Here is a 26047-nt window from a genome sequence, read left to right as displayed (position 1 = left end):
AGGCAATGAATTTGGGGTTCAAGTTGGTTTTAAATTAACTTCTAAAAATGTCCATGTTTACCATCTAGTTTGGGTTGTGGGCAAGGCTCGGCCCCGGAGAGCATAAGGTAACGACTAATTCGTTACCTGGGGAGTGACAGTGTTTCCTTCTTTGAAATTACCTTTCTTTTTATTTTCTGGGGAGGGGGCAGTTAGCGAGCAGATGTTTAATTTAATGTCTGTACATCTGGCACTGCTCACCTACACACACATTCCTGTGGGTTCTGCTTCTCAACCACAGTGCAGGCTGCAGTGGCCACACGGGCTGCAGGCGGTGGGAGAGCAGGAGTCGAGGCCCCACAGCCCCGCCTGGGGAGGCATGAAACTGTCAGCCTCCGTGCCCCGGGGGTCCGCCTCTCTGCCTTCAGAGCAGCCTGCTGTCCTAATGAGGCGGTGGGTGCCGGCAATCACCCCACCACCAGCGCCTGCTCCTCTCGAGTAGGATTAACATAGCCTAGAACACTGGCTGCCAAAACGGGAATAATTTTGAGGTCACGAAAAGAGCTCAGACTGATTTTTCTGATTATGAGAACTTGTTGTGCTGCTTCTCTGCTACTCAGATCCTGAGTTGGGAGGGGGGCAGGAGAAGGAGAAGAGGGCAGATGGGCTCATCCTCAGTGCCCTCCCCGCTCCTTGGGATGCTCTCACAAGCGGCTGCTCCCAGGGGTGAGAATTCATCTGGTTTAATTCCTCGAGTGTCTAGTACACAGTAGGCACTCAATACATGCTAAATGATGTGAGGGTTGCCTAAGGGCTCAAAGAGCATTTGACAGGGACGCCTGAACTCATCCATCCATCAATTTGTTCTCACTTTACAAAAATATTCCTTGGGTACCTAGTACAGACATTCTTAATCTGGAGTCCTAACCTGACTTCATTTTCTCTAACCTCTAACCAATAAAAGTTAAATTTTCTTCTAATTGTAAATGTAGGTAACAAACCCCTGTAGCTTCCAGAAACTCTGACTTTGTGGTCTATCTCGTATTAACAGGGTAGCAGATAATGGAAACGTTATTCACAATCATCACTATTTTGAAATTAGGGAGAATAAAGAATTCATATTCATAGTATTCCTGTGTCACAGATTAATGCTTTCAGACTTGGGTAACTATTTTAATAGAATTGGCTTCTGATGTATTTTTTTTTTTTATAAAAAATTTAATATTTATTTATTTATTTATTTTTTGTTTCTTTTTCTTTATTTTTTGTTTTCTTTTTATTTATTTATTTATTTTTTTGTTTATTGCAGTAACATTGGTTTATAACATTGTATAAATTTCAGGTGTACATCATTGTACTTCTATTTCTGCATAGATTACATCATGTTCACCACCAAAATACTAATTACAACCCATCACCACACACATGTACAGAATTATCCCTTTCACCCTCCTCCCTCCCCCCTTCCCCTCTGGTAACCACCAATCCAATCTCTGTCTCTATGTGTTTGTTTATTGTTGTTATTATCTACTACTGAATGAAGGAAATCATGTGGTATTTGACCTTCTCCCTCTGACTTATTTCACTTTGCATTATACCCTCAATGTCCATCCATGTTGTCACAAATGGCTGGATTTCATCGTTTCTTATGGCTGAGTAGTATTCCATTGTGTATATATACCACAGCTTCTTTATCCATTCGTCCCTTGATGGGCACTTAGGTTGCTTCCAAGTCTTGGCTATTGTGAATAACGCTGCAATGAACACATGGGTGCATGTATCTTTATGCATTGATGTTTTCAAGTTCTTTGGATAAATACCCAGCAGTGGAATAGCTGGATCATATGGTAGTTCTATCCTTGATTTTTTGAGGAATCTCCATACTGTTTTCCATAGTGGCTGCACCAGTTTGCACTCCCACCAGCAGTGTATGAGAGTTCCCTTCTCTCCACATCCTCTCCAACACATGTTGTTTCCTGTCTTGTTAATTATAGCCATTCTGACGGGTGTCAGGTGATATCTCATTGTAGTTTTGATTTGCATTTCCCTGATAGTTAATGATTTTGAACATCTTTTCATGTGTCTGTTGGCCATCTGTATATCTTCTTTGGAGAAATGTCTGTTCAGGTCCTTTGCCCATTTTTTAATTGGGTTGGTAGTTTTGTTGGTAAGATGCATGAGTTCTTTATATATTTTGGAGATTAAGCCCTTATCAGAAGTATGGTTTGCAAATATCTTCTCCCAATTGTTAGGTGGTCTTTTCGTTTTGTTGATGGTTTCCTTTGCTGGGCAGAAGCTTCTTAGTTTGATGTAGTCCCATTTGTTTATTTTTTCTATTGTTTCTCTTGCCCGGTCAGACGTGGTGTTTGAGAAGATGTTGCTAAGACTGATGTCGAAGAGCGTACTGCCTATGTTTTCTTCTAGAAGTTTCACAGTTTCAGGTCTTACATTCAAGTCTTTAATCCATTTGGAGTTAATTTTTGTGTATGGTGTAAGGTAAGGGTCTACTTTCATTTTTTTGCATATGGCTATCCAGTTTTCCCAACACCATTTGTTGAAGAGACTTTCTTTCCCCCATTGTATGTTCTTGGCTCCTTTGTCAAAGATTAGCTGTCCATAGATGTGTGGGTTTATTTCTGGGCTTTCGATTCTATTCCATTGATCTGTGTGTCTGTTTTTGTGCCAGTACCATGCTGTTTTGGTTACTACAGTTTTGTAGTATATTTTGAAATCAGGGAGTGTGATACCTCCAGCTTTGTTCTTTTTTCTCAGGATTCCTTTAGCTATTCGGGGTCTTTTGTTGTTCCATATAAATTTTAGGATTCTTTGTTCTATTTCTGTGAAAAATGTTGTTGGAACTTTGATAGGGATTGCATTGAATCTATAGATGGCTTTAGGAAGTATGGACATCTTAACTATGTTAATTCTTCCAATCCAAGAGCACGGAATATCTTTCCATTTCTTTGTGTCTTCTTCAATTTCTTTCAGAAATGTTTTATAGTTTTCGTGTACAGATCTTTCACCTCTTTGGTTAAGTTTATTCCTAGGTATTTTATTCTTTTTGTTGCAATTGTAAATGGGATGGTATTCTTAATTTCTCTTTCTGCTACTTCGTTGTTAGTGTACAGAAATGCAACTGATTTTTGTATGTTGATTTTGTATCCTGCAACTTTACCATATTCGTTTATTACTTCTAAAAGTTTTCTGGTGGATTCTTTGGGGTTTTCTATATATAAAATCATGTCATCTGCAAATAGTGACAGTTTCACTTCTTCCTTTCCAATTTGGATCCCTTTTATTTCTTTCTCTTGCCTGATTGCTCTGGCTAGGACTTCCAGTACTATGTTAAATAGGAGTGGTGACAGTGGGCATCCTTGTCTGGTTCCTGTTCTTAGAGGGATGGCTTTCAGTTTTTCACCATTGAGGATGATATTAGCTGTGGGTTTCTCATATATGGTCTTTATTATGTTGAGGTACTTTCCTTCTATACCATTTTATTCAGAGTTTTTATCATAAATGGATGCTGTATCTTGTCAAATGCTTTCTCTGCATCTATTGAGATGATCATGTCATTTTTATTCTTCATTTTATTAATGTGGTGTATTACGTTGATTGATTTGCAAATGTTAAACCATCCCTGCATCCCTGGAATAAATCCCACTTGATCATGGTGTATAATCTTTTTAACGTATTGTTGTATGCGATTTGCTAGTATTTTGTTGAGGATTTTCGCATCGATGTTCATCAGTGATATTGGCCTGTAATTTTCTTTTTTTGTGTTGTCCTTGTCTGGTTTTGGTATCAGGGTAATGTCAGCTTCGTAGAATGAGTTAGGGAGCTTCCCCCCCTCCTCAAGTTTTTGGAAGAGTTTGAGAAGGATAGGTATTAAGTCTTCTTTGAATGTTTGGTAGAATTCACCAGGGAAGCCGTCTGGTCCTGGACTTTTATATTTTATGGAGGTTTGTGATTACTGTTTTGATCTCCTAACTGGTGATTGGTCTATTCAAATTCTCTACTTCTTCTTGATCCAGTTTTGGAAGGTTGTATGATTCTGAGAATTTATCCATTTCTTCCAGATTGTCGAATTGTTTGGCATATTGCTTTTCATAGTATTCTCTTATAATCTTTTGTATTTCTGAGGTGTCTGTTGTAACCTCTCCTCTTTCATTTCTGATTTTACTTATTTGTGCCTTCTCTCTTTTTTTCTTGGTGAGTCTAGCTAAAGGTTTGTCTATTTTGTTGATCTTTTCAAAGAACCAGCTCTTGGTTTTATTAATTTTTTTATTGTTTTTTTGTCTCTATTTCATTAATTTCTGCTCTGATTTTTATTATTTCCCTTCTTCTACTGATTTTGGGCTTTGTTTGTTCTTCTTTTTCCAGTTCCTTTAGGTGCATTGTTAGATTGTTTATTTGAGATTTTTCTTGTTTGTTGAGATAGGCCTGTATCGCTATAAACTTCCCTCTTAGAACTGCTTTTGCTGTATCCCATAAATTCTGGCATGTCGTATTTTCATTTTCATTTGTCTCCAGGTATTTTTTGATTTCTTCTTTGATTTCTTCGTTAACCCAGTTGTTGTTCAGTAGCATTTTGTTTAATCTCCATTTATTTGTGGCTTTTCTGATTTTCTTCCTATAGTTGATTTCTAGTTTCATACCGTTGTGGTCAGAAAAGATGCTTGGTATTATTTCAATCTTCTTAAATTTATGGAGACTTGTTTTGTGGCCTAATATGTGATCAATCCTGGAGAATGTTCCATGTGCCTTTGAAAAGAATGTGTATTCTTCGGTTTTTGGATGGAATGCTCTGTATATATCTACTAGGTCCATCTGTTGTAGTATGTCGTTTAAGGCCAATGTTTCCTTATTAATCTTCTGTTTGGATGATCTATCCGTTGGTGTAAGTGGAGTGTTAAAGTCCCCTACTATTATTGTGTTACTGTCTCTTTCTGTTTTTCGTCTGTTAATAATTGCTTTATATATTTAGGTGCATCTACATTGGGTGCATAGATATTTACAAGTGTTATATCCTCTTGTTGGATTGTTCCCTTGATCATTATGTAATGCCCTTCTTTGTCTCTTTTTACAGTTTTTGTTTTAAAGTCTATTTTGTCTGATATGAGTACTGCTACCCCAGCTTTCTTTTCATTGCCATTTGCATGGAGTATCTTTTTCCATCCCTTCACTTTCAGTTTGTGAGTGTCTTTAGGTCTGAAGTGTGTCTCTTGTATGCAGCATATATATGAGTCTTGTTTTATCCAATCAGCCACCCTATGCCTTTTAATTGGAGCATTTAGTCCATTGACGTTTAAAGTAGCTATTGATAAGTATGTACTTACTGCCATTTTTTAACTTTATTTTTTTTTTTTCCCCTCAGTGTTTTAGTAGTCCTTCTCTGTTCCTTACTTCTTCTATACAGAATTGATGGTCACTTTAGTTTGACCTCTGTCTGAAAGCTCTACTCTTTAACTCCCCTCCTCCCTCATGTTTTTGATATCATATCTAACCTCTTTGTTGTGCATTTGTATCCATTACGTTCTAATCATGGAAATAGATAATTTTTCCTATTTGTGGTCTTTTCTTTTCCCCTTAAATCAGTCCCTTTAACATTTCTTGTAGCACTGGTTTCTTGGTGACAAACTCCTTTAATTTTTGCTTATCTGGGAAAATTTTGATCTCTCCTTCCATTTTGAATGATAACCTTGCTGGGTAGAGTATTCTTGGCTGTAAGTTTTTTCCTTTTAGCACTTTAAATATATCGTGCCATTCTCTTCTAGCCTGTAAGGTTTCTGCAGAGAAGTCAGCTGATAGCCTTATGGGGTTTCCTTTGTATGTAACTTGTCTTTCTTTGGCAGCTTTTAGGATTCTCTCTTTATCTTTAATTCTGGACATTTTGATTATGATGTGTCTTGGTGTGGGCCTCTTTGGGTTTATCTTGTTTGGGGCTCTCTGTGCTTCCTGTACCTGGATGTCTGTTTCCTTCCTTAGGTTAGGGAAGTTTTCATCTATTATTTCTTGAAATAGATTCTCTGACCCCTTGTCTCACTCTTCTCCTTCTGGGACACCTATAACACGGATGTTAGTGCGCTTGATGTTGTCCCAGAGGTCCCTTAGACTGTCCTCACTCTTTTTAATTCTTTTCTCTTTTACCTGTTCAGCTTGGGTAATTTCTTCTAGTCTTTCGTCCAGCTCACAGATCCGTTCTTCTGTATCCTCTACTCTGCTTTTGAGTCCCTCTAATGAATTTTTCATTTCCAGTATTGTATTCTTCATTTCTGATTGGTTCTTTTTTATATCTTCCATTTCTTTGTTGACATTCTCACTGAGTTCATCTATTCTTCTCCCCAGATCAGTGAGCATCCTTAACACTCTTAGTTTGAACTCTCTGTCAGGTAGGTTGCTCATTTCTGTTTCACTTAGTTCCTTTTCTGGGGTTTTGTCCTGTTCCCTTACTTGGAATGTATTCTTTTGCCTCTTCATTTTGCCTCTTTCCCTGTGCTTGTGTCTACGTATTAGGTAGGTCAGCTACGTCTCCTGCTCTTGGATAGGTGACCTTATGTAAGTGATGGCTTAGGAGGCTTCCAGTGTGCTTCCCTCAGTTCTCAATGTTCCAGGGGTGGCCCCTATGTGGGCTACGTGTGTCCTTCTATTGTGGCCTGTTAGCTCTCCCTATAGGCGCCCAGGGAGGCTGAGTTATGCTCCTGGCCAGCTGTTGTAATGCTCAGCTGCTTGTAGTTGTTGTGGGCCCTTCAGTCTCTTTATCAGGTGTGGGGAGCCCCAGCACAGTTGGCTGCAAGTTCTAATACCACATTTGTGTTGCAGTATTTCTTTTAAGTGAGTAGGCCCCCACCGTGGCAGGTTGTTAGGCTCAGGGCCTTACAATTGCTGTAAGCCTCTAGCCTATTAGGTCTCTTGTCAGCTCTCTGAGGATTGCAGCTGGGTGGGGCTGGCCTCAGGCACAGGAGCACCCAATTGTTTCAGGTTTTGGAAGGTGGGGCAAACCTCCTATGTGGGTCTTTGAGAAGTACAAGTCTTCTGTGGCTGAGAAGCCCTGCCGCCCACAGGTCCACACACACAGTCAACACAGTCCTGCCCCGTGTGAGTGCCCCGACCTCCCCAAGCGGACCCAGTCTCTCCATGGCGGGAGCCCCACACACCCCACCACTGCCCCACACTCTCCACCCGCTCCTTGTGCACACCCTGCCCAGCTCAAGTCGGCTCAGTTGCCAGGCTGCAGAGAATCCAGTCACCAATCTATGCAGGCCCACGAGTTGCCTGAGGGCTTGTTGCTGGGTGGGGCCAGTCTCTACGGTGGGCTGCCTGCCCTGGCTGAGATGGATTAAATCGGTGCTCTAGCGGGTGGGGCAGACCCTGGGCTAGCAGGCCTCAGGGAGAACTCCAATGGCGTCTGTGTCAGCACGCTCACACCAGGCCACAACAATGGCCGCCGCCAATGTCCCAGTCCCTGGAGAGGTCTCACCCCTCACCGAGATGCACTCAGGGCCTATTAGGTGAGTCTCTTGTCACCAAAGCACTGTGCACCTTTCTTTCTGGTGATTTTAGGATGCTTCCTGAAATGGGTGAGTTTGCGTGCGGGCCCTTTAAGAGCCAGTTTTAGTTTCTTTGTGAACCGGGTTTTCTGGGGGTGCTCCCCAGTGTTTTAGTAGCAGGCACAGTCAGATATTATGCCGCTGGTCTCGATTGTGCTGGGTCCACAAAATGTCCACAGCGGGGGCGCTCCCCGGCTCAGGGCCCCGCGTCTCCAGGGAGGGTGCGTACCTGTGAGCTCCTCCCCGCGGCCGTGACGCTGGCGGCTTGTGAAGGCGGCATTTTCCTCTCCGGAAGGGAGTCTCTGCCTCTTCCACCTCAGTTAGGATTGTCCGTTGTTGCAGGAGTTCCTCTCATCCAGTTTTCAGTTCTGTCTCAGGGGTAATTTTTCCATGAGTGGTTGTAAATTGGCTGTGTCCGCGGGAGGAGGTGAGTTCCGAGTCTGCTTACGCCGCCATCCTGACTCCTCTCCTCCTCTCCTTGGTGCCCGGCATCCCTTGATGTATTTTATTTTGATTATTTATTTTTTTTGCTGAGGAAGATTGCCGCTGAGCTAACATCTGTGCCGCTCTTTCCTCTATTTTGTGTGTGAACTGCCGCCACAGCATGGCCTCCGACGAGTGGTGTAGGTCCATGCCCGGGAACGGAACCTGGGCCACCAAAGCAGAGCCCGCCAAACTTAACCACTAGGCGACAGGGCCGGCCCCTGATGTATTTTATTTAATGCTTTTACAATCATTTTTCTGAGGAGGGGTCCTTAGGTCCGCCAGCTGCACTGGAGATGTCACACGCTCCACCTCGTGCTGGCCAGGCTCTGTGCCGTGTGCCTGGAGCACATTACACAAATGACGTTCAGTTTCTTTCTCTCTGTGTGCTCATCCGGCAAGACAGGGCTACCAGGTCCTGCCCAAATCGGGACAGTATGTTTGTGATGGTTTAATTTAAAATTTAAGTTCATCGGCGTAAGTGAAATTCACTTTGGAGTGTGTGTTGCGGGGGATGCATCTCAGACAGGGCAGCTCCCTTTAGACTGCAGCCTCCTGCCCACAGGGCGGTCCCTGGACCACCTGGGAGCTTGTGAGAAATGCAGAATCCCAGGCCGTGACCCAGACCCTCGGAACCCGACTCTGCACGCTGAGAAGATGCCCAGGTGATGTATCATGAGCACTGTCAGAGGCCGAGAAGCGCTGCTCCCCCCGACATTAGTGAGAAGGGACGCGCTCAATGCCTCCGGCTCCAGGTCAACAAGGAGGTCTATTCCCCACACGAGCTTTTGAGGGGGGCCTTCCGAGGGCTGTGTGGGTGCCCAGCAGAGCCCTGGAGGAAGGCTGCCTTTCCTGAGTTCATTCACCAACATTTATGGGCCTCCACTGTCTGCCAGACCCTGGGCTAGGTGTGGGGACACAGAGGGGTACAGGCCCCGCCCTTGTGGAGGGTCTAGTTCTAGAGGGAGAGAAGGCAATAAACAAGTAGACAGTGCAGCCCAGGGCATGCTGAGTGCTGGGGAATGTGCCAAGTGGGGGTTGGAGGGAACACTGGTGCTGAGAACTGAGGAAGGTGAACCTACCCAAGCCCACGTGCCCAGCAGGGCGGAAAGAGACCCTCCAGGGCCCACGAAGAGGATGTCAGGAGGATCAGACGTGGGCAGGCTGAACAGTGGTTCCTTCCGGAAAAAGCCAGCCCTGTACAGACCTGAGAAAAGATGTCTCAAGCAGAGGGAACAGCATGTGCAAATGTCCTGAGGCAAGCAGACCAGAGTGAGTGGGCAGAGAGGGCCCTGGGCAGGGACCAGATCACACAGGGCCTGCGGGCCGGGGCCCCAGACTCACCAGGGCGCTCTGCAGCGGGCGCTGGTAGCCGGTGGGCCGGTAGTGCCGCCTCTCTGCCCGCTCCGTGTGGATGTCCCCCAGGTACAGCTCCTCCACGAGCTGGGGCCGGGCCCGGGGCTGCGGCTGCAGGTGGCGCTGCACGCGGACCAGGCTGAGCTCGTGCATGCTGAAGCCCAGGGCGGCCGTGCAGTCCCGCTCGGCCCGGGCGCTCAGCAGCTCATAGAGGGCCCCGGGCAGCCAGGCCCGGGCGGGGGGCAGCTGCCGGGCGCAGGCCCGGCCGGCCCGCGTCTGGTTGAGGCGCCTGGCGAGCTGGAGCAGGGCGCGGCGGCTGTGGAAGACGACGCCCACCTTGTGCAGCTGGTAGTCGGCCTCGGTGGCGCCCCGGGTGACCCAGGAGGCGCGGCGCAGGCGCAGCTTGCCCTTGATGAGCAGGGAGTGGGCGGGCTCCCGGCACGAGGGGTCGGCGTAGTAGAACTGGTGGGCTCGGAAGAGGTGGGGGCGGTAGAAGGTGTAGAAGCGAGTCAGGAACTCCGGGCCCGGGCGCACCTCGCAGCTGCGGGGGTGGAGAGCCGGGGTTGGGCAGAGCAGTGGGCGCACGCGCGGGCCCTCTCCCCGGCCTGGCTCCACGCCCACAGCCTGCACCTCGGGCCTCAGCTCAGGGCCGGGCCCCTGCAGCCTCAGTTTCCCTGACTCGTCCTAGCCCCACCTGCGGCCTGGGGGCCTTCCACTCAATGCCTGTGGCCTCAGCAGAAGCCTTCCGGTTCTCCTTCCATCCAGTCCTAACTGCCTCCTTCCTCGGGCCTGGGTCCTGTGGGTCCTGAGGGTCCCTACTGGCCGGAGAAGCACGCAGGCTTTGCAGCCAGAGGACCTGGGTTCAAATCCCATTTCTGTCCCCACTGGGACCGTGAGCCTGGATAATGCCTGCTCCTTCCTCTGTGACATGGGGCTGTCACACCCACCGTCGGGGCTTCCGGGACACGTCCAGCACAGTGGCGGGCGGGGAGGGGCTGAAGAAACGGGGGCTGCCCTGCACCACCGGAGGAGGCTGTGCCGTGAGCTCTCCCCCCTGGATTCCCGGCACCCGCCCAGAGCCCGGCTAGCCTGGACCCTCCCTGTCCTGGGCGAGTGAATCCTGGATGGTGGGCGCTTCCTTCTGGCTCCCTCCTCAAGGCTGACTTGCCTGACCAAGTTCCATCCATGCCTGTGACAGCCTTGTCCATCTAAACCAGGGCTCAGCACACTTTTTCTGTAAAGGGTTGGATAATAAAGACATATATTTTTGTGGGCCAAGTGGTCTCTGTTGCAACTACTCAGGGCTGTGGTTCTAGAGCTAAAGCAGCCAGAGACAATGTATAGATGGAGGGCATGGTTGTGTGCCAATAAAACTGTATTTACAAAAACAGGTGCGCCCCCTCCCCCTATTCTGCTGGTGAGGAAAACAAGTACAGGTGGGGTTGGGGGCAAAGGGAAGTGAAATGACTCCTAGACCCACAGGCACACTCTGGGCTGGGGGCAGCAGAGCCTCTGGGACTTTTCCACTGAGGGCTCAGATGGGGTGGGCGGTAGGTGGGTTCTGGGGGGAAAAGAGCAGGCAGGTTCCCCCTTCACAATGTTACTCTAGCCAGGTACCACCTGTGCTGTTATTTTCTTGATATTTTTCATACAAAGGCTGCTGGGGTAGAGGAAACGTGTTCTCACCCAGTGCAAAAACAATTCCCTTTTGTTTTCTTTCCATCTTTCTGATTACACGAAGGTGCAAGTCTCCATTGGAGCTAATGTGTCTTTAACGCCAACCTCCCTTTTCTCACAGAGAGAACAGACTCGGGGCCCTAGGCAGGCAGCAAATCTGGGCAGAATTTAATTATGTTGTTTGTTTTCATTGACTTTCTCTTTACAGTTGCCTCCTATTTATGGCAAGCGGCTCTGCTCTCCGTATCCAGGGTGATATTATGCTTCCTTTAAAAATAATTAGTGTACACTGTAAATGTGTGCAGTTTACTGTATACCAATTATACCTCAATAAAGCTGTACAAATAAATGAATATATTTCAGTAAACAAAAGCAAGTTGGTTTAAAGAAAAATCGTAAGGAAATACCAGTAGAGGTGGCAGTTAAAAATGGAGAGGGGTGACTCACATGCCCGAGGGTGGGCCCCAGCCCCCTCCTCACCCGTGTTTCAGACAAGGCCAGGGAGGGGGAGATTTGTCTAAAGGGATGCAGCAGGTCACACTGGACATCTTGGTGGTTCCCAGACTGTGGATCCTTCCCTGCGCTACTCCCAGGAAGCAGCAGAGCCTGTCTGGAGAGCACAAAGGGGAACTTTCTAGGAAGACAGTTCTAGAAGTTTCTAGAAGAACCATTCTGGAATGCTGTTGTCTTGGGGCAAGAGCAGCCTGCCACCCAGCCCCCACCCTCTCTATGCCCCAGTTCTGTCTCAGAGTGACCCTGGCCAGTGGTGCCGGGATCCCACCTGGACTGTGGAGTCGGGTGGGGGCGGAGCCTGGGAATGCATCCACAGTGGCTTTGCAGAGTTCGAGTCCCCTCCCTCCTCCCAGAGTGCTAGCAGATGTTTGGCAGCCAGGTTTCTCCCTGACCTCCGGAGGCACACGGAGGACATGGAGAGTCCAGTCCCTGACCCCAGAACGGGACTGGCCCAAAGGACGGGAGAGGAAGGGATGTGCTAGGTGTGGAGGAGGCCACTGCCTCTCTTCTTCCCCAGCCCCACTCCAGGAGTGAGGACTCAGCTGGCTGTTGTAGAGTTTGTGCCCCACAAATGAGGGCAGAGCACAAAGCCCTCTCCCCCAGAGCAGCAACAGGGCCTCTGAAATATCAGGCAAGCTGGTCAGGTTAGAAAGAGAATTAGACTGGCAAGCAAGACACCTGGGTCCTCTCTGGCCTGCCACTTCCTGCCTCAGGACCTTTGCACTAGCTGCTCCCTCTGCCTAGCTCTTGCCCTGGCTCTCTGGATGGCTGACTCCTCTGCTTTCAGCACTCAACTGAATGTCACCACCTCCAAGAAGCCTTCCCTGACCACTCTCAAAAGACCCCTCCCAGGTCACTCGCTTTCACAACCTCAGTTTTATTTCCTTCACTGCAGAGCTTAGCACCATCTCAAGTTTACCTTCCTTATTTCTGTGTTCGCAAGTTTAGGGCTTGTCCCCACTGCGCACCCTCGTACCTAGCTCCTAATAGGTACTCAACAAGTACTGGTACAATAGGCTCTGAATATGCTGAACAAATGGATTTCGTCTGTTTGCTGTTTGTGGCAGGGTTATGATGCCCACACAGACCCTGCCTCCCAGGCCCTGCCTCCCAGGCTTGCTCAGTGGGGTGGGGAGGCAAGCAAAACCATGTGCTCGGCACATGGTAGCAAGCCTCTTGGACAACTGGATGAATTCCCATTTCCCAGATGTGGGCACTGAGGCTCAGAGAGGGTGAAGTCTCCCAGCCCAGGGGCTTGTGGTCAGGGTGACCTCGGGGTCTTACCCAGTGGAGGTCCAGGGCCCTTCCAGGCGTGGGGGCAGCAGTGCGGTGACGGGTGCTCTGTGGGGCAGGGGCTGCTGGCAGTGCGGTTCCCAGTGCAGGCGGCCAGCCCTTACCGTCCCAGCCGCCTCTGCAGTGCGGGCTGCGGAGCAGACAGACCCTGGTTAGCGGTCCCAGCACACCCCAGCTCCTCAGCCTGTCCCACCCACCCGCCCAGCCCAAGGGGCCACAGCCCAGGGGGCAGCAGAGAGCCAGGCGGGGGTCTGTCCCCACCTCCACCTCCACGTTGGTCCCTCCCCAGGGCACCCAGGCCCCCTCAGGCCATCCCCGAGACAGTGAGGGGCTCCCCAAATCGGGGTGCCTAGAATCAGCCTCCAGACTCCTCTCCTGGATTCCCAGACGTATGTTTCGTTTTCTCAAGGAGTCCAGCCTCCTGGAGGGAGAGCACCCCAGGGTCCCAGGCTGGGAGGCCTCCAGGAGTCACTGTGCCCAGCTAGACTCGCATGCTGTGGCCGAGCACCGCCGGGCGGTGGCTGAGGCGCCCCGCACTCCTGGACAAGGGGCACTCGAGACGCAGACGGAGGAGCTGGGGGCAGTGGGACTTCCGCCCCGCTCCACCGAGGAGCCCAGGTCTGCTTGACCTCTGCCACGTGGAGCAGGCCAGACGTGCTCTGGCCCTGTGTTGTCCATCTCCACGTCCGCGGGACCCAGGCCAGTCCCTGGCACACAGCAGGTGCTCAATAAGTGTGGTGGGTGCCGAGGCTGATGCACGAGGCCAATGCGGGGCCGGGGGAGGAACCGGAGGCCTCGAGGAGGCTGGCTGTGAGCAGCAGGGGCAGGGCCCAGGGCCCCAGGCTCTCCTGAATGACTCCCAGATGTGCTCATCTTGTGGAGCCGGGCCAGGCCCAGCCGTGGGACGGTTCACAGTCTCTTGGAGGGGCTGCTCAGAGGCGAGAGCACCGGGGCCTTCAGCTGCTAGAGCAGCAATTCCCCCAGAAACCGTCATCCCCACGCAGAGCGCCGGGCTCGACACAGCCCAGATGGCGGGGTGCTGTGGGAAGCTTGGCAGCGCGCAGCCTCCAGATATCCCAGCGGCGAGCTGTGCTCCCAGCGGCCGCCGCCACCCGCTGGCCCAGCGCCTGCAACAGGCCTTTCCGACGGCACTTCTCCCACCCAGCCTGTGGCCCAAGTGAGTCAGGGGGTGCCCGGGGCTGGTGGAGATGTCGGCTGGTCCAGGACGCCCCAGGAAGGCTTGCAGGCTGAGTGGAGAAGCGAATGAATGATACATTCTGCCCCCTCCCCTGTCGGACATTCACATCTTCCCATCGGGTTCAGGAAAGGAGGGCCTGGGGAGGCCTGGGGTCCCCACCTGCCCCTTCACAGCTGTCTGACTGGGCACGTGGCCCCCAAACTCTGCGCCCTGGCGGCTTCTCAGGAAAATGAGGCAGAGTGGATTCCTTACCTCCCTGGAGATTGGGGGTCTCATCCGGAGACTCTTGAGGTCCCCAGTGGTCAGCTGAGAAAGACAGAGCGATGTTGATGGTGATGATGCTGATGGCAACATGGTTCCCCTTAACTGAGTCTCGACTCCCTGCGTCTTTCTCTGGCCTTTGCCACAACTCTGACATGGGCGTTAGCGGTAGCCTCCTTTTACGGGAGGGAAACAGGCTCTGCGAGCTGGGCTGAGGTTGCACTGGGGCACGAGCTGCCCAAATGTGACAAAGCCAGTGTTCGAGCCCACGTCGTTGGACTCCAGCTTGATGGCTTAACTGTCGCTCGTTTTGCGTGGCAGGCAAGAGGCAAGGGCTGTTTTTAAGACTTAGTGGGCCCCCGCACTCAGCAAATGAATGAATGAATGAGTAAAAATGCTGGTGCAGCACTGGGTCCCTGCTATATTCCCGGTTTATCCTACAACTGATTTATGGGTTTTAATCAACCAAACAGGAGAAATGAAAACAACTAACCAATGAGGTTGTGGTGTGCCTACCCGACTGCCCGAGGGCTCGCAGGACCACTCTGCAGAGTGACTACGGTGCCAAGAGGACTCTGGAAAGAGTGGTTCCGTGTTAACTTGGGCTCATCTAATTTTCTGGGACAGAGCCAGGACGTCATGGTGGGCCGGTGGGCAGTGAGGTTGGGCCACACTCCCAGCACAGCCCTATCGGGAGTCCTGAGTCGGGCCGCACGCCCAGCCACATCTACACCTTACACAGCCGCGTCTACACCTTACACCTTCTTGTGCTCCTGCAGTCAACTCCTCAGGAGACACTGGGTCCCCTGGATTCAGTTCTGCAGGTTAATTTGAACATCACCGGTGTCCACGGAACCTGTCAGGAAGTGTTGATTTGGAGGAGGGATGGAAGGAAAGAGGAGAAAAGGACCAAAAGAGGTCCAGGTGATTTGCCTGGTAGGAAAACCAAGCTTCCATCTCAGAGCAAAATAGCGAGTGGCCTGAAAATGATAATGGCATCGTTTCCACACAGCTCGGCTGCCGGAGGAAATGTTTCCTGTTTAAAAGAAAACAAGCCTTTTCCCCCTGTACTCCCTCTGAAGCCACGGAGAAGAGATGGCTAGCCACGTTGCATTTTGTCACGAATCCTCTGATGGTATGCTTCTGCTCAGTGTGTTTTAGTTGGTCTTGTTTCTCAGTGAGAAATTAGGATTTAATTGAGTCAGGAGACTTCGAGAGACGGTGGAATCTCACTGTATTCAGAACATGCACACACAAAGCACAAAACACAAACACTTCTGGAGACCTTTGTGAAAATGCCAGAGCGGAGTGTCACGTTGCCTCTCGGCCATTCATGAAGCTTTGGCTTCAAGGTCACAAAAATTAAAACAACCAGTTATAAATGGATACCTGAAGTCTTTTCAGTCGCAGCTTTTGAGGTAGCTTTTTGATTTTCTTTTCTTTTCCTCCCTTTTTTCTTCCCTATAAAAGTCTTAACTAAAGGAGCAACAACTGAAAGCAGATGGTGCGGGGGGCAGGGTGGCACAACTTTTCACAGGGACCTGACAGACTGAGTGAAATGCATGGGCCAAATTGATTTTTATCAACCATGGATTTTTAATTAACAGTGGTGTCCACTTACCACCATCTATTATTTCCTGTTTACCCACTAATTAAAAATTATGCTGCTTTTGCACTCATAAGAGCGGAGACTTTTGAAATTAGATAGCATCGTTCAAATTACCTGCAGAATTAAATCTGGAGTGCCCAATTGCTCAGACAAGGCTACTGGGGTTTAAAATATGATCTGCCCCAGTCTGATGTGTTAGGATGAGTCAGAATGCCAGGAACGGGCGACATGGCAGACACCGTAAGGGGGAGGCACTTGCTAAGCCTCTATCGGGTGGGCACTTGGCTGATGGTCTGAGATCAGCTGCTCTGTCTGCATTAGTGCGGCGAGTCCTCCCAGCAGTCCTGGGGGGCAGCCTGTAGATGGAGGGCATCCACATGCTGGCCATTCCTAAGGACCAACAGGTGCAATCTGTAAACCACCCACGATGTAGGTTCTGTCGACACCCCCATTTTGCAGATGAGGAAACCGAGGCTCAGAGGGATGGAGAGCCTTGGCCAGTGTCGTTCTACCCCAGGCAGATGCTTCTTATCCAATTAAAAAATAAATTTTGGTGAAATATAGCTAACATAAAATTCACCATTTTAATCATTCAAAGTATGCAAGTAAAATTCAGTGGCACTTAGGACATTCACCATGCTGTGCAACCATCACCGCTTTCTAGTTCCAGAACATTTCCATCAGCCCAAAAAGGAAACCCCATACGCATTAGCAGTCACTCTCCACTCCTCTCTCCTTCTAAACCCCAGGCAACCGCTAATCTGCTTTCTGTCTCTATGGATTTGCCTATTCTGGATATTTCACACAAATGGAATAAAAAATATGTGTCCTTTTCTTATCTATCCTTCACAACACCTCTATTAGGTGGATGTGTTTATCCTCATTTTACAGATGAAAAATGGAGGTTTAGAGAAGTTTCACACCCAGGTCCACAACCCTGTTTTCCTCCTGAAAGGGGTAGGTGTGAATCCAGAGGTGGAAGGTGGAGGAGAGACGTGGGGTTTGCAGCCAGAGCAGACGGAGAAATATCAGGTCTGCAGCCACTTTCTTCTGGGGGTGAAAAGCAAAAGCGAAGCACTGGTTTTCCCGTCCTAACTGGCCTGCTCCGAGGCTCTGGGCGGTGTGCCAGATTTTAGGTGCAGTGCTGAGCATGTTTCATTCCAGGGGTTACGCATTGATTATAGAGGGTGTTGAAAAGCTGCCTCAGTTATTGCAGCAAATTTATGCTTTCACAGCCCCCATTGCTGAGGATGAGACTGAGTTTTAAAAAGGGGTTGGTCTGAACTTGATTTAAAAATATTAAGCAATACTTTAAGTAAATAATATTTGGTAAGTAAATGTATAAGTGACTCGTGGGCGTGGTAAATAGCCCGACAGTGGTGCACAGACTGAAGAGGGAGAGACGTGAGGTTACCCATCACCTCACCTCCAGAGTGCAAAGGGAGAGTGGCTGCGTGTCCTGGGGCTGCCATGACAAAGCACCACCAACAAGATGACTTACAACAACAGAACTTTATTCTCTCGCAGTCTGGAGACCACAAGTCTGAAATCAAGGTGTGGGCAGGGCCGCGCTCTCTCCCGAGGCTCTAGGGGAGGATCCTTCCTACCTCTTCTGGCTTCTGGTGGCTCCAGGCGTTCCTTGGCTGTGTCTGCATCACTCCCATCTCTGCCGCTGTCTTCACAGGGCTGTCTTCCCTCTCTCTGTGTCTGCCTCTCTGTATCCAAGTCTCCCTCTCCCTTCTCTTGTAAAGACACCAGTCACTGGATGAGGGCCCGCCTTTTCCAATATGGCCTCATTCTAACTTGATTACATCTGCAAAGAGCCTATTTCCAAATAAGGTCACATTCACAAGTACCAGAGTTTAGGACTTAAACATCTTTCTGAGGACATGACTCAACTCACAATAGATACCAAAGGCTATCTAAGTCCAGGTCCCCCAGCAACCCAAGCTCCGTTCCTTCATTCCTTGACCCCCACACAAATATTGAATGGCTGTTATCTGCCCTTATAAGGGTGCACGTGAGGGACAGAGTTCCTGTTCTCTTGGAGAGGCTGGCATTCATCAAATAGGCCCATGACGGATTATGATTTCAAAGCATCATAAGTGTCTCAAAGGAAATTTACATGATGGCCAAAAACTTCCCGTGGTTTCCCAATGCACTTGGAGTAACATCCACATATTTCCTGAAGATCTCCGAGGCCCTTCAAAATTGGCCGTCTTCCCATCCTTCCAGCGTCATCCATCAGATCCCACCATACTCTCTACCGTGTGTTCCGAGGGACGAACAGGCACACTCTTTCCCGCCTCGGGGCCATCGCACGTGCTGTTCCTCAGCCAGAGCACCACTCTTCCCTCTGCTTTGTGCTGGGCTTTCCCTCTCCATCGAGGTCTCAGGCAGGCTGACATCGAACACTCCTTCTGCTCTTCTCCATTCCCTCGTCTCCTGGGTAGCACTCATTGCATCTGGCAATTATTTACCTGCTTTCTGTTTTTTATTTACTTTTATTTTTTGACTTTTGAATTTGAAATAATTTCAGACTTAAAAAATGTCACAAAAGCAGTAGAAAGAGTTCTAGCATACCCTTCACCCAGTTTCCCCAAAGGTTAACATATTGCATAGACGTAGTACAATGATCAAAACCAAGAAATTCACATTGATACAATGCTATTAACTAGTCTACAAACTTTACTCAAGTTTCACCACTGTCCCATTCATGTCTCCTTTCTGGCCCATGATCCAATCCAGATTGCACATCATATTTAGTTGTCACGTCCCCTTCATCTCCTTTAGTTGGAGACACTTTTTTGGTCTTTGTCTTTCATGACCTTGACACTTTTGGAGAGTACCAGCTAGTTATTTTGTAGTGTGTACCTCAATTTTGGATTGTCTGATGTTTCCTCATGATTAAATTCAGTTGATGCAGTTTTGGTGAGAATACCATAGAAGTGATGTTGTGTCCTTCTTGGTGCATCATGTCAGGGGGCACACGATGTCAATTTGTCCCAATACTGGTGATGGTAACTTTGATCACTTGTTTAAGGAGGTGTCTACCAGGTGTCTCCATGTTAAGTTACTACTTTTCTCTTTGTGATTAATAATTATCTTAAGGGATACACTTAGAGATAATGCAAATATCTTGCTTTTCATTATACTTTCCCCCTCACTAATTTTAGCATCTATTGATGACCACTGATGATTCTTGCCTACAACAGTTATTACTGTGGTGTTTTCCAAATGGTCATTCTCTAGTGCTTTCATTCTTTCTGAATTCCTTAATTGCAATTGTGCTGTAAGGAATCACTGGCCCCCTCCCCATTTATCTCTTTACTCAATTGTTGCTCATGTTAGTGTGAGCTCAGGGATATTTATTTTATAGGTTACAATCCATTGCTATCATTATTTATTTTGTTGCTCAAATTGTCCCTGATTTGGCCATTGGGAGCCCCTTCAACTTAGCTCCTGAGTCTTTTCTACATGCCCTTGTCGTTTCTTTTTTTTTGAGCACTTCCTCACTTTCTGGCACCAGAAGATCTTCCAGGCTCATTTTGTACTTTCCCTGCCCCAGCCCTGGAATCAGCCATTTCTCCAAGGAGTCCTGGCTCCTTTTATTCGAGACTGGTGTTTAGAAACCAAGATCTGGGGGCTAGGTGTGCTCAGTGCTACTGAGGTGTCACTCTAGGCTCCTCAACGTTTTCCTTCCTTCCTTTGTTCCTTCCTTCCTTCCTCCCTCCTCCCCTCCCTTCTTTCTTTCTTTCTTTTCTTTCTTTCTCTCTCTTTCTTTCTTTCCTTCCTTCCTTCCTCTCTCTCTCTTTCTTTCCTTTCTTCATTCCCTCCCTCCCTTTCTCCATTCCTTTTTTCCTTCTTTCCTCTCACTGTCTCCCCCACTAGTCTGCCAGCTCCATGAGGACAGGTCCTTATCTCTTTTGCTCACTGCTGATTCCCCAGCACTTAGCAGTGCCTGATGGATGCTCGATAAATATTTGTTGTGTTAAGACACAGACAGCGCTTAGAACAATGCCTTCACAAAGTGCTCAATAAATACTAGTTATTATTACTACTTTCAGTTGAATGAATGAATGAACGACTTGTGCTCCGAAGACCAAGGCACGTGAGGTCCTTGTTGATACTTCTCCCACTCCTCAGGATTCACCGCCTCAAAATCAGCTGGTGATTTCCATTCTGGGTGTGGCTATTAGGGTCAGGTTTGAAATGGAAGAGGAGAAGGAGAAGGCTTGCAGCTGTTGGGATCACTAAGAATCTGGCTGAGGGTGAAAGGGTGGTCAGAAAGGGAGTCCCCAGCAGGCCAGGGGCCCAGGCTGATCCAAGCAGGCAGAGAGGAAAGAGAAGTAGGTGAAGGGAGGTTTAAGTGTGAGCCTCAAATCCTGCGGAGAGCTTCGAGGATGGGCTGGATCCAGCATAAGAACCTAATGGCAGGCGCTTTGCTTTAAAGCCTGTGTTGACCCTTGGAAGCCGCCCCAGCCAAGCCAGGACCTGATGTGGTTCTGCACGCCCAGCGAAGGCTCCACCCAGCTCAACGGCACTATTCAATAGAAAAAGAGTGGGAGCCACAAATGTAAGCCATGTATGTGATTTTACGTTTTCTAGTAGCCACATTAAAAAAGCTAAAAAGTAACAGGTGAAATGGGGCTGGTGGCTGCCATACTGGAGGCATAGCCCTAGCCCAAGAGTGGAGTGTGTATGCCACGTTTTGCCGTATCAGAGGTTTTCAAGCTGGTTTCTGAAGACCGCTGGTGGTTTTTCAGGAGAGAAGGGGAGACCCAGGGAGTGGGGCTCCAGTCTTCCACCCTCAGCTTCGGCCCAAGCAGACCCTACTCTTCGCTCTGATTTCTATACTAGGATGCTAATTAAGATTTACTTTGAAAAAAGTGTTCTCTTGCTTAAAAAAAAGTCTGAAACCCTCTGATTTATTTCAAAATCCTCAGCCTGAGGTAATTCACCTAGAATGTTTGGACTTGTAAGCTTATGCACATTTTAAATAAAAATCCCCACCCAAAAAATAACCTCTCTTGATTAGAGGCGGCCGCCTTTTACAAACTGAGATGTGCTGGCGTGCAGCGGTACGCACCGGCGGCTTTGCCAACAAGCTTCAGAAACCAGCTGTTGAAACGGCAGCCGTCTCTCTGCATTGCTACAGCAAAAGACATGCTTTCCAATGAAGTCATTGCACAAAAGGCACGCAGAGTTTCTATTTAAACTCCTCCGAGAAGGTTATAGATTGGCATGCTATGACAGTACCAGCAAATCACAGAAATATGAAGACAAACTTTGCATTCTATGGAGCCAAAACTTCCCCTCTGGAGTAGACGGCTGGTCTTCAGATTCCTCATATGTCCCTCATTTGGCCATAATTGAATCTTGTCATCCATCTAATCTGAGGGTCTTTGCATTCAAGGCCAGGAGTTGGGGTGGGATGGGATGGACTTTGCATTCTTGGCAACTCAAAAGTGGTGTGCTCTAGAAAAAATACCTCCACTTCCCACTCCCTGCAGCATCCCAGGACTTTGACATGTGTCCTCCTCTGCTTGGTGACCTCAGAGCATTGAAAGTCACCCTGAGTAATTCTGGAGGGACTGGGTGCCTGGAAAAGCAGATTCTGAGACGGTGAGAAGCAGGATGGCATCAGATTTGGATGTTAGCATGTTGAAAGGCTAGCGAAGGGACATGGTTTGGTTTGTCACTGTTCCCCTAGTTCTCCATGAAAAGTCCCAGGTAGGGCTGGACCAAGGGGTGGGTGGAAAAGGTGGGCCTCGCTTGATCCCACCTGGAGAAGGTGATTGTTTCACGCGTGTATTTCCAAAACTGAAAACATTTTGTCCGGGGGAGCAGCTAGCCATGCAGACCTCTCCCCACGGGCTGTGGTGAGCATTGCCTGCCAAGGGAAAAGGAAACGTGTGGCTCGCAGAATGGGAAAGGAATGGGGTTTTGGGGAGACAAAGTCTGGCCCAGCAGGCCGGGCTCATCAGCCAGTTTTTTTTGTTTGTTTAGGCATGTTCCAGCACAAAAACTGCAGCAAAACTCTCCCTCGGCCCCATGATAACGCTAATTACTCCTCACTCTGGCTGGGGCTTCCACTCAGAAGAAAACTGGAAAATTCCAGCCAAAGCCCAGCTGTTTCTAAATAGCCCAGGCATCAGGGTGATTGATGGAAGTTTTTCTCTTTTTACCCAGATGTTCTGGTGTCTTGGAGACAAGGCCTCCTTAGCTTGACTTCAACGCCTATGTTCCAAGATCTGCATGTTGGCCCTTAGATATTCATCATTTATAGCAAATTTGGTCAATGCTCTCCACTGATACCAAGGTTCCGCTCTGTCCTGTGCTTCGAGGATTGGGGCGAGGAGGAGTTGGGGCTGGGCAGCTAGCGCGTGAGCTCTCCCAGTGCTTCTGAATGAGCCTGATCTCCCTGAACATTCTGGTGCCTGCCCTACGGGGTGTAGTTACAAGTCAGTATTTGCTAAACAGAACATGTGTCTAGAAGTCTCCCATTGGATTGAATCCTTATTCACTCTCTTGGCAGAAGACTGAAGCTTTCATTGTTCTCTAGAACAGGAATTTGGCAAGATAATCACAAGGTTTTGACACATTCAATAAGAAAGAAGACGTCTGTGTAATCTCTGTGAAGACTCCCGGAAAAGGGCGCAGGAGAAGGGGTCTTCAGGTTGCACCTTGAGGAGCTAAACTCCTCACAGGGCCTTGAGAGCTGGTTCTCCACCAGTCTTCCCCAGAGGGGCCAATCACCTTCTCATCTCAAAGAAATATTTAAGTTTTGAGGAGAGGAACATGGAGGCTGGTGGTCTCCATTGAGTGCCACTGGGTCTGAGGACTGCCCAGAGATGTTGGAGGTCACGGGGAGCAGCCCCAGCGTTAGGGGAAGTACACCACTGACTGGGCTGTTCTTGGGAGTCCCCACAAGGGGGCCCTCTTGAGCTTCGGTTGGGGTGGTTGGGCGCCCGGGGTTAAACCTGGCACCACCTCCTCCAGCCTCAGCCTCCAGCCCAGGGTCACCAGGCTCCCTCCGTCCACCCTGAACTTGGTGAAGAGGAAGCCCATGGAAGGCCATCTCTGGGGCCCATGTTTTCTTCCACACGGGAGATCTTCGTTTCCACTGGAACGGAGAACGTATTTGGAGACTCAAGGGCGAGGGTGATGGGTTCACCTAGTCTTGCCTCCTTTCAAAGCAGTTTGCAACACAGAACAAAAATTCCAATTGGAACCGTAAGAAAGGGCATCTGGGAAGCTTCATAAACAAGGAAGCAAAACATCTTGGCTCCTCCAGACTTTCCCCAAAGACGCATATAGGGGGCCTTTGGGTCAGCCAAGACAGAAAGCATGGAGATTTTAAATGCAAGAAAATTATTGTAATTTAACAAATCAATTTTTCTTACATTCTGTTGAGATTAAGTTCGTGGTCTTTCTCATACATTCAAAATAAGGAATTTCCCTAGAGTGCAATTTTGTGGGAAAACCTACATCATGTTTCAAAAAACCCATTTTGTTAGGAGTTACCAGATTTTAGGAGAAATGGCAATATTTAATTATGGCATTATTTTACCATCTAGAAAATTAATGTGCTTTTGGAGTTTCAGGAGAAAGGCCGGCTGTAAGTCTGAACCCTATTTTTAAATTACCATACAAATAGAATCCCGAAGTCGCAAATATTGGCTTAAGTGTTGCAGACAAGGTACAGGAAAATGCGCTGGCTCCCTAAATGTTAAATAAACAGGCTTGTAATTCTTGCCTTCCCTGGCGACCCTGGACCCCCGGCGTTCTCATTCCAGGGAGAGTGCACGAGGCTCCCGGAGGGGACAGTGACAGTGCTAACTGGATGACCACAGCAGATTAGTCATCGGGACCCTGGTTACCACCCCAATAACAAGGCGCCCGTTTCTGTAAAGCCCAGAGTCTGCAAAGCCCACATGTACTTGTCCCCCCATCTTTATAACAAGGCTTTGGGGTGACTGTCGTCATTGTCCCCACCTTACAGATGGGGAAACGGACTCAGAAAAAGGGGAGTTGGAGAGTGTCAGCTTCAGTCGCACAAGTCAGTAGATGGAAAGGCCCAAACTCCAAACCAGGTATTTTACCTGTAAACTCCAGTCTCCTTCCACCTGCACACACAGCCCCTGGTCTTTGCTGGACAATTATTGAGCACCTAGTGTGCGCCTGGCCACAGGGTGGCAAGATGCTTCTACAAGGGCTCAGGGTCTGATATTCTGAGCCAGGGCAATCGAACCTTGGATGTGTTCTGCCTGATGCTGGTCCAGTTTGCTGAATGAAGATATAAGGAGAGGGCCGCCAGGAGGGGCCTCACTGCCTATGTGCTCCTTGAGAGTCTTGTAGGACGAGGAGCTGCTTGACAGGCGGATGAGAGCCGTAATGGGCGCTCCAGCAGAGGCTGCGAAGGTGGCAGGGAGGTGTGAAGCAGCAGACAGGGGCCGAGGGAGATGTAATTAGCTCCTGTGGCCGGCAGGCCCCGGATGAAGGGTTGTCATGGGGAGAGGTGGAGAGGCAGGGAGCCGCAGGAGCTGTGCGGGAGGCCCCGTTAGCCACTTTGGCGGTCTGGAGTGTTCTTCAAACAGAGGGAGCTGTGCAGGGGGGAGAGCAGCTGGCATTTTGAAAGGCAGTGCTTTCCACAGGCCACTGTGCCGACCTGGGTGGCACTGGCTATGATGCCCTGGGTACACGATGGGCAGTTTATGTTTGATTAGTTACATGTCTAGTTTGACTCATTTTGATAACTGACAAATCGAGCCTGAGATCTCGTTAGCATGAGGCTAAAGCTTACGGGGACAGGTTATTTTTAAAAATAAGTGAAAATGAATTAGTTGATTTGAAGAGAAATGTTGACCCGATTATAGGACAGTAGCAATCAGATGTGGTCAGATTGCTGTGGTGGTACACGGTGACAGGTTGTTGGGGACCAAGGCTCTAAGGCCCTGGTGTTAAGGATGATCTGGTGTACGTGGGGTTTGGGTTGGGAGAAGGAGGGGCTCAAGGTGACCTCCGGGAGGCCACCTCAAATCTGGGCATGGAGGCGAGCCTGGGGCAGTGGGGTGTTGAGGGGCAATGGCAGGAGATGGGAAAGCCAGGCTGGTGCTGCTGAAATGTGGAGTGAGGGCAGGGAGGAGGGGCGGCATGGGTGTGTGGGTTCTCAGCCCCAGAGACTGGAGGGGGATGGTGGTGCCGCTCCTGAGATGGAGAACTGGGATGAGTTCCGTTTTGGGGGTGTACTATTTGAGGAGCTAACGGTGCATCCCGGAGGAGCCAGCTGTGAGGCTGCCACACATCGGTCCATAACGCATACACGGGGGAAGGACAGAGAGTGGAAGCCAGCCAGAGGCAGAATCCCAAGGAAAGCAGCCCCTAGGGAAGGGCCAGGCAGAGCCCAAGGAGGGGTACTCAAAGAGGAACAGAAGTGCCGGGAGCAGGTTGTTTATAAGTGGCGTTGCAAATAAAATACAAGATGCCCACTGAAATTTGATTTCCAGATACACAACGAAAAATTTTTAGTATCAGTGTGTCTCAAATACTGCACGGATGCATGTAGGAGTTTAGAGAAGAGAGACAAAACCAGAGGGATAGAGAGATTGTGTTTTATAGCTTAATTATTATTTTTATATAAGTTCTTTTATGCCATACACAGGGCAAAAATATGAATCAGAAGATACAGAAAAGCATGAGGGTGATATAAAAGCTCACCCACAATCGCCCACCCAGAGCGAATTGCCATTAACCTGCTGGGACACATGACCCTCTAGATTCTAGAGTCTGGGAGGCCGAGAGAGACGGAGTGCAGGGACTCTGGTCCCCTTTGAATGTCCATCTCCACAACAATGCCTGGCCCCTGGCAGGCACACAATACATTTTTGTTGAATGAATGAAGAAATCTTTCTAGACTTTTCTTATTTTTACACACACATACTTGCATTTATTCAATTATTTTTATTTTTACACACACATACTTACATTTATTCAATTATTTTTTACAAAAATGGGATCATCCTATGCGTTTATTTGAAATCTATGTTCTTTAGCTTAATAATAGATTTTGGAAATCTGTGAGGAAGGTTGGCTTTTGGGGACCAGAGGGACTAAGGCATATTCACAGTC

At 48.7% G+C, this 26047-nt stretch overlaps 1 protein-coding gene across 1 annotated transcript in view; it reads right to left on the bottom strand.

Annotated features, from left to right (window-relative positions):
- Window positions 1–26047, bottom strand: part of APCDD1L (APC down-regulated 1 like) — a 57919-nt gene that overhangs the window by 5171 nt on the left and 26701 nt on the right. Inside the window, exons 2-3 of the mRNA XM_004430238.3 lie at window positions 12840–12978; window positions 9354–9906 (exon numbers count right to left, since the gene is read on the bottom strand). Of these exons, the coding sequence (XP_004430295.1) occupies window positions 9354–9906; window positions 12840–12978 (692 nt within the window). The remainder of the gene's footprint in view (window positions 1–9353; window positions 9907–12839; window positions 12979–26047) is intronic.

Source organism: Ceratotherium simum, chromosome 21 (genome assembly GCF_057802395.1).
Source record: "Ceratotherium simum simum isolate JZ-2026a chromosome 21, ASM5780239v1, whole genome shotgun sequence".
Taxonomy (NCBI): Eukaryota; Metazoa; Chordata; class Mammalia; order Perissodactyla; family Rhinocerotidae; genus Ceratotherium; species Ceratotherium simum.
Note: the sequence above shows the minus strand (reverse complement) of the source record. Positions and strands in the feature narration are given on the sequence as shown.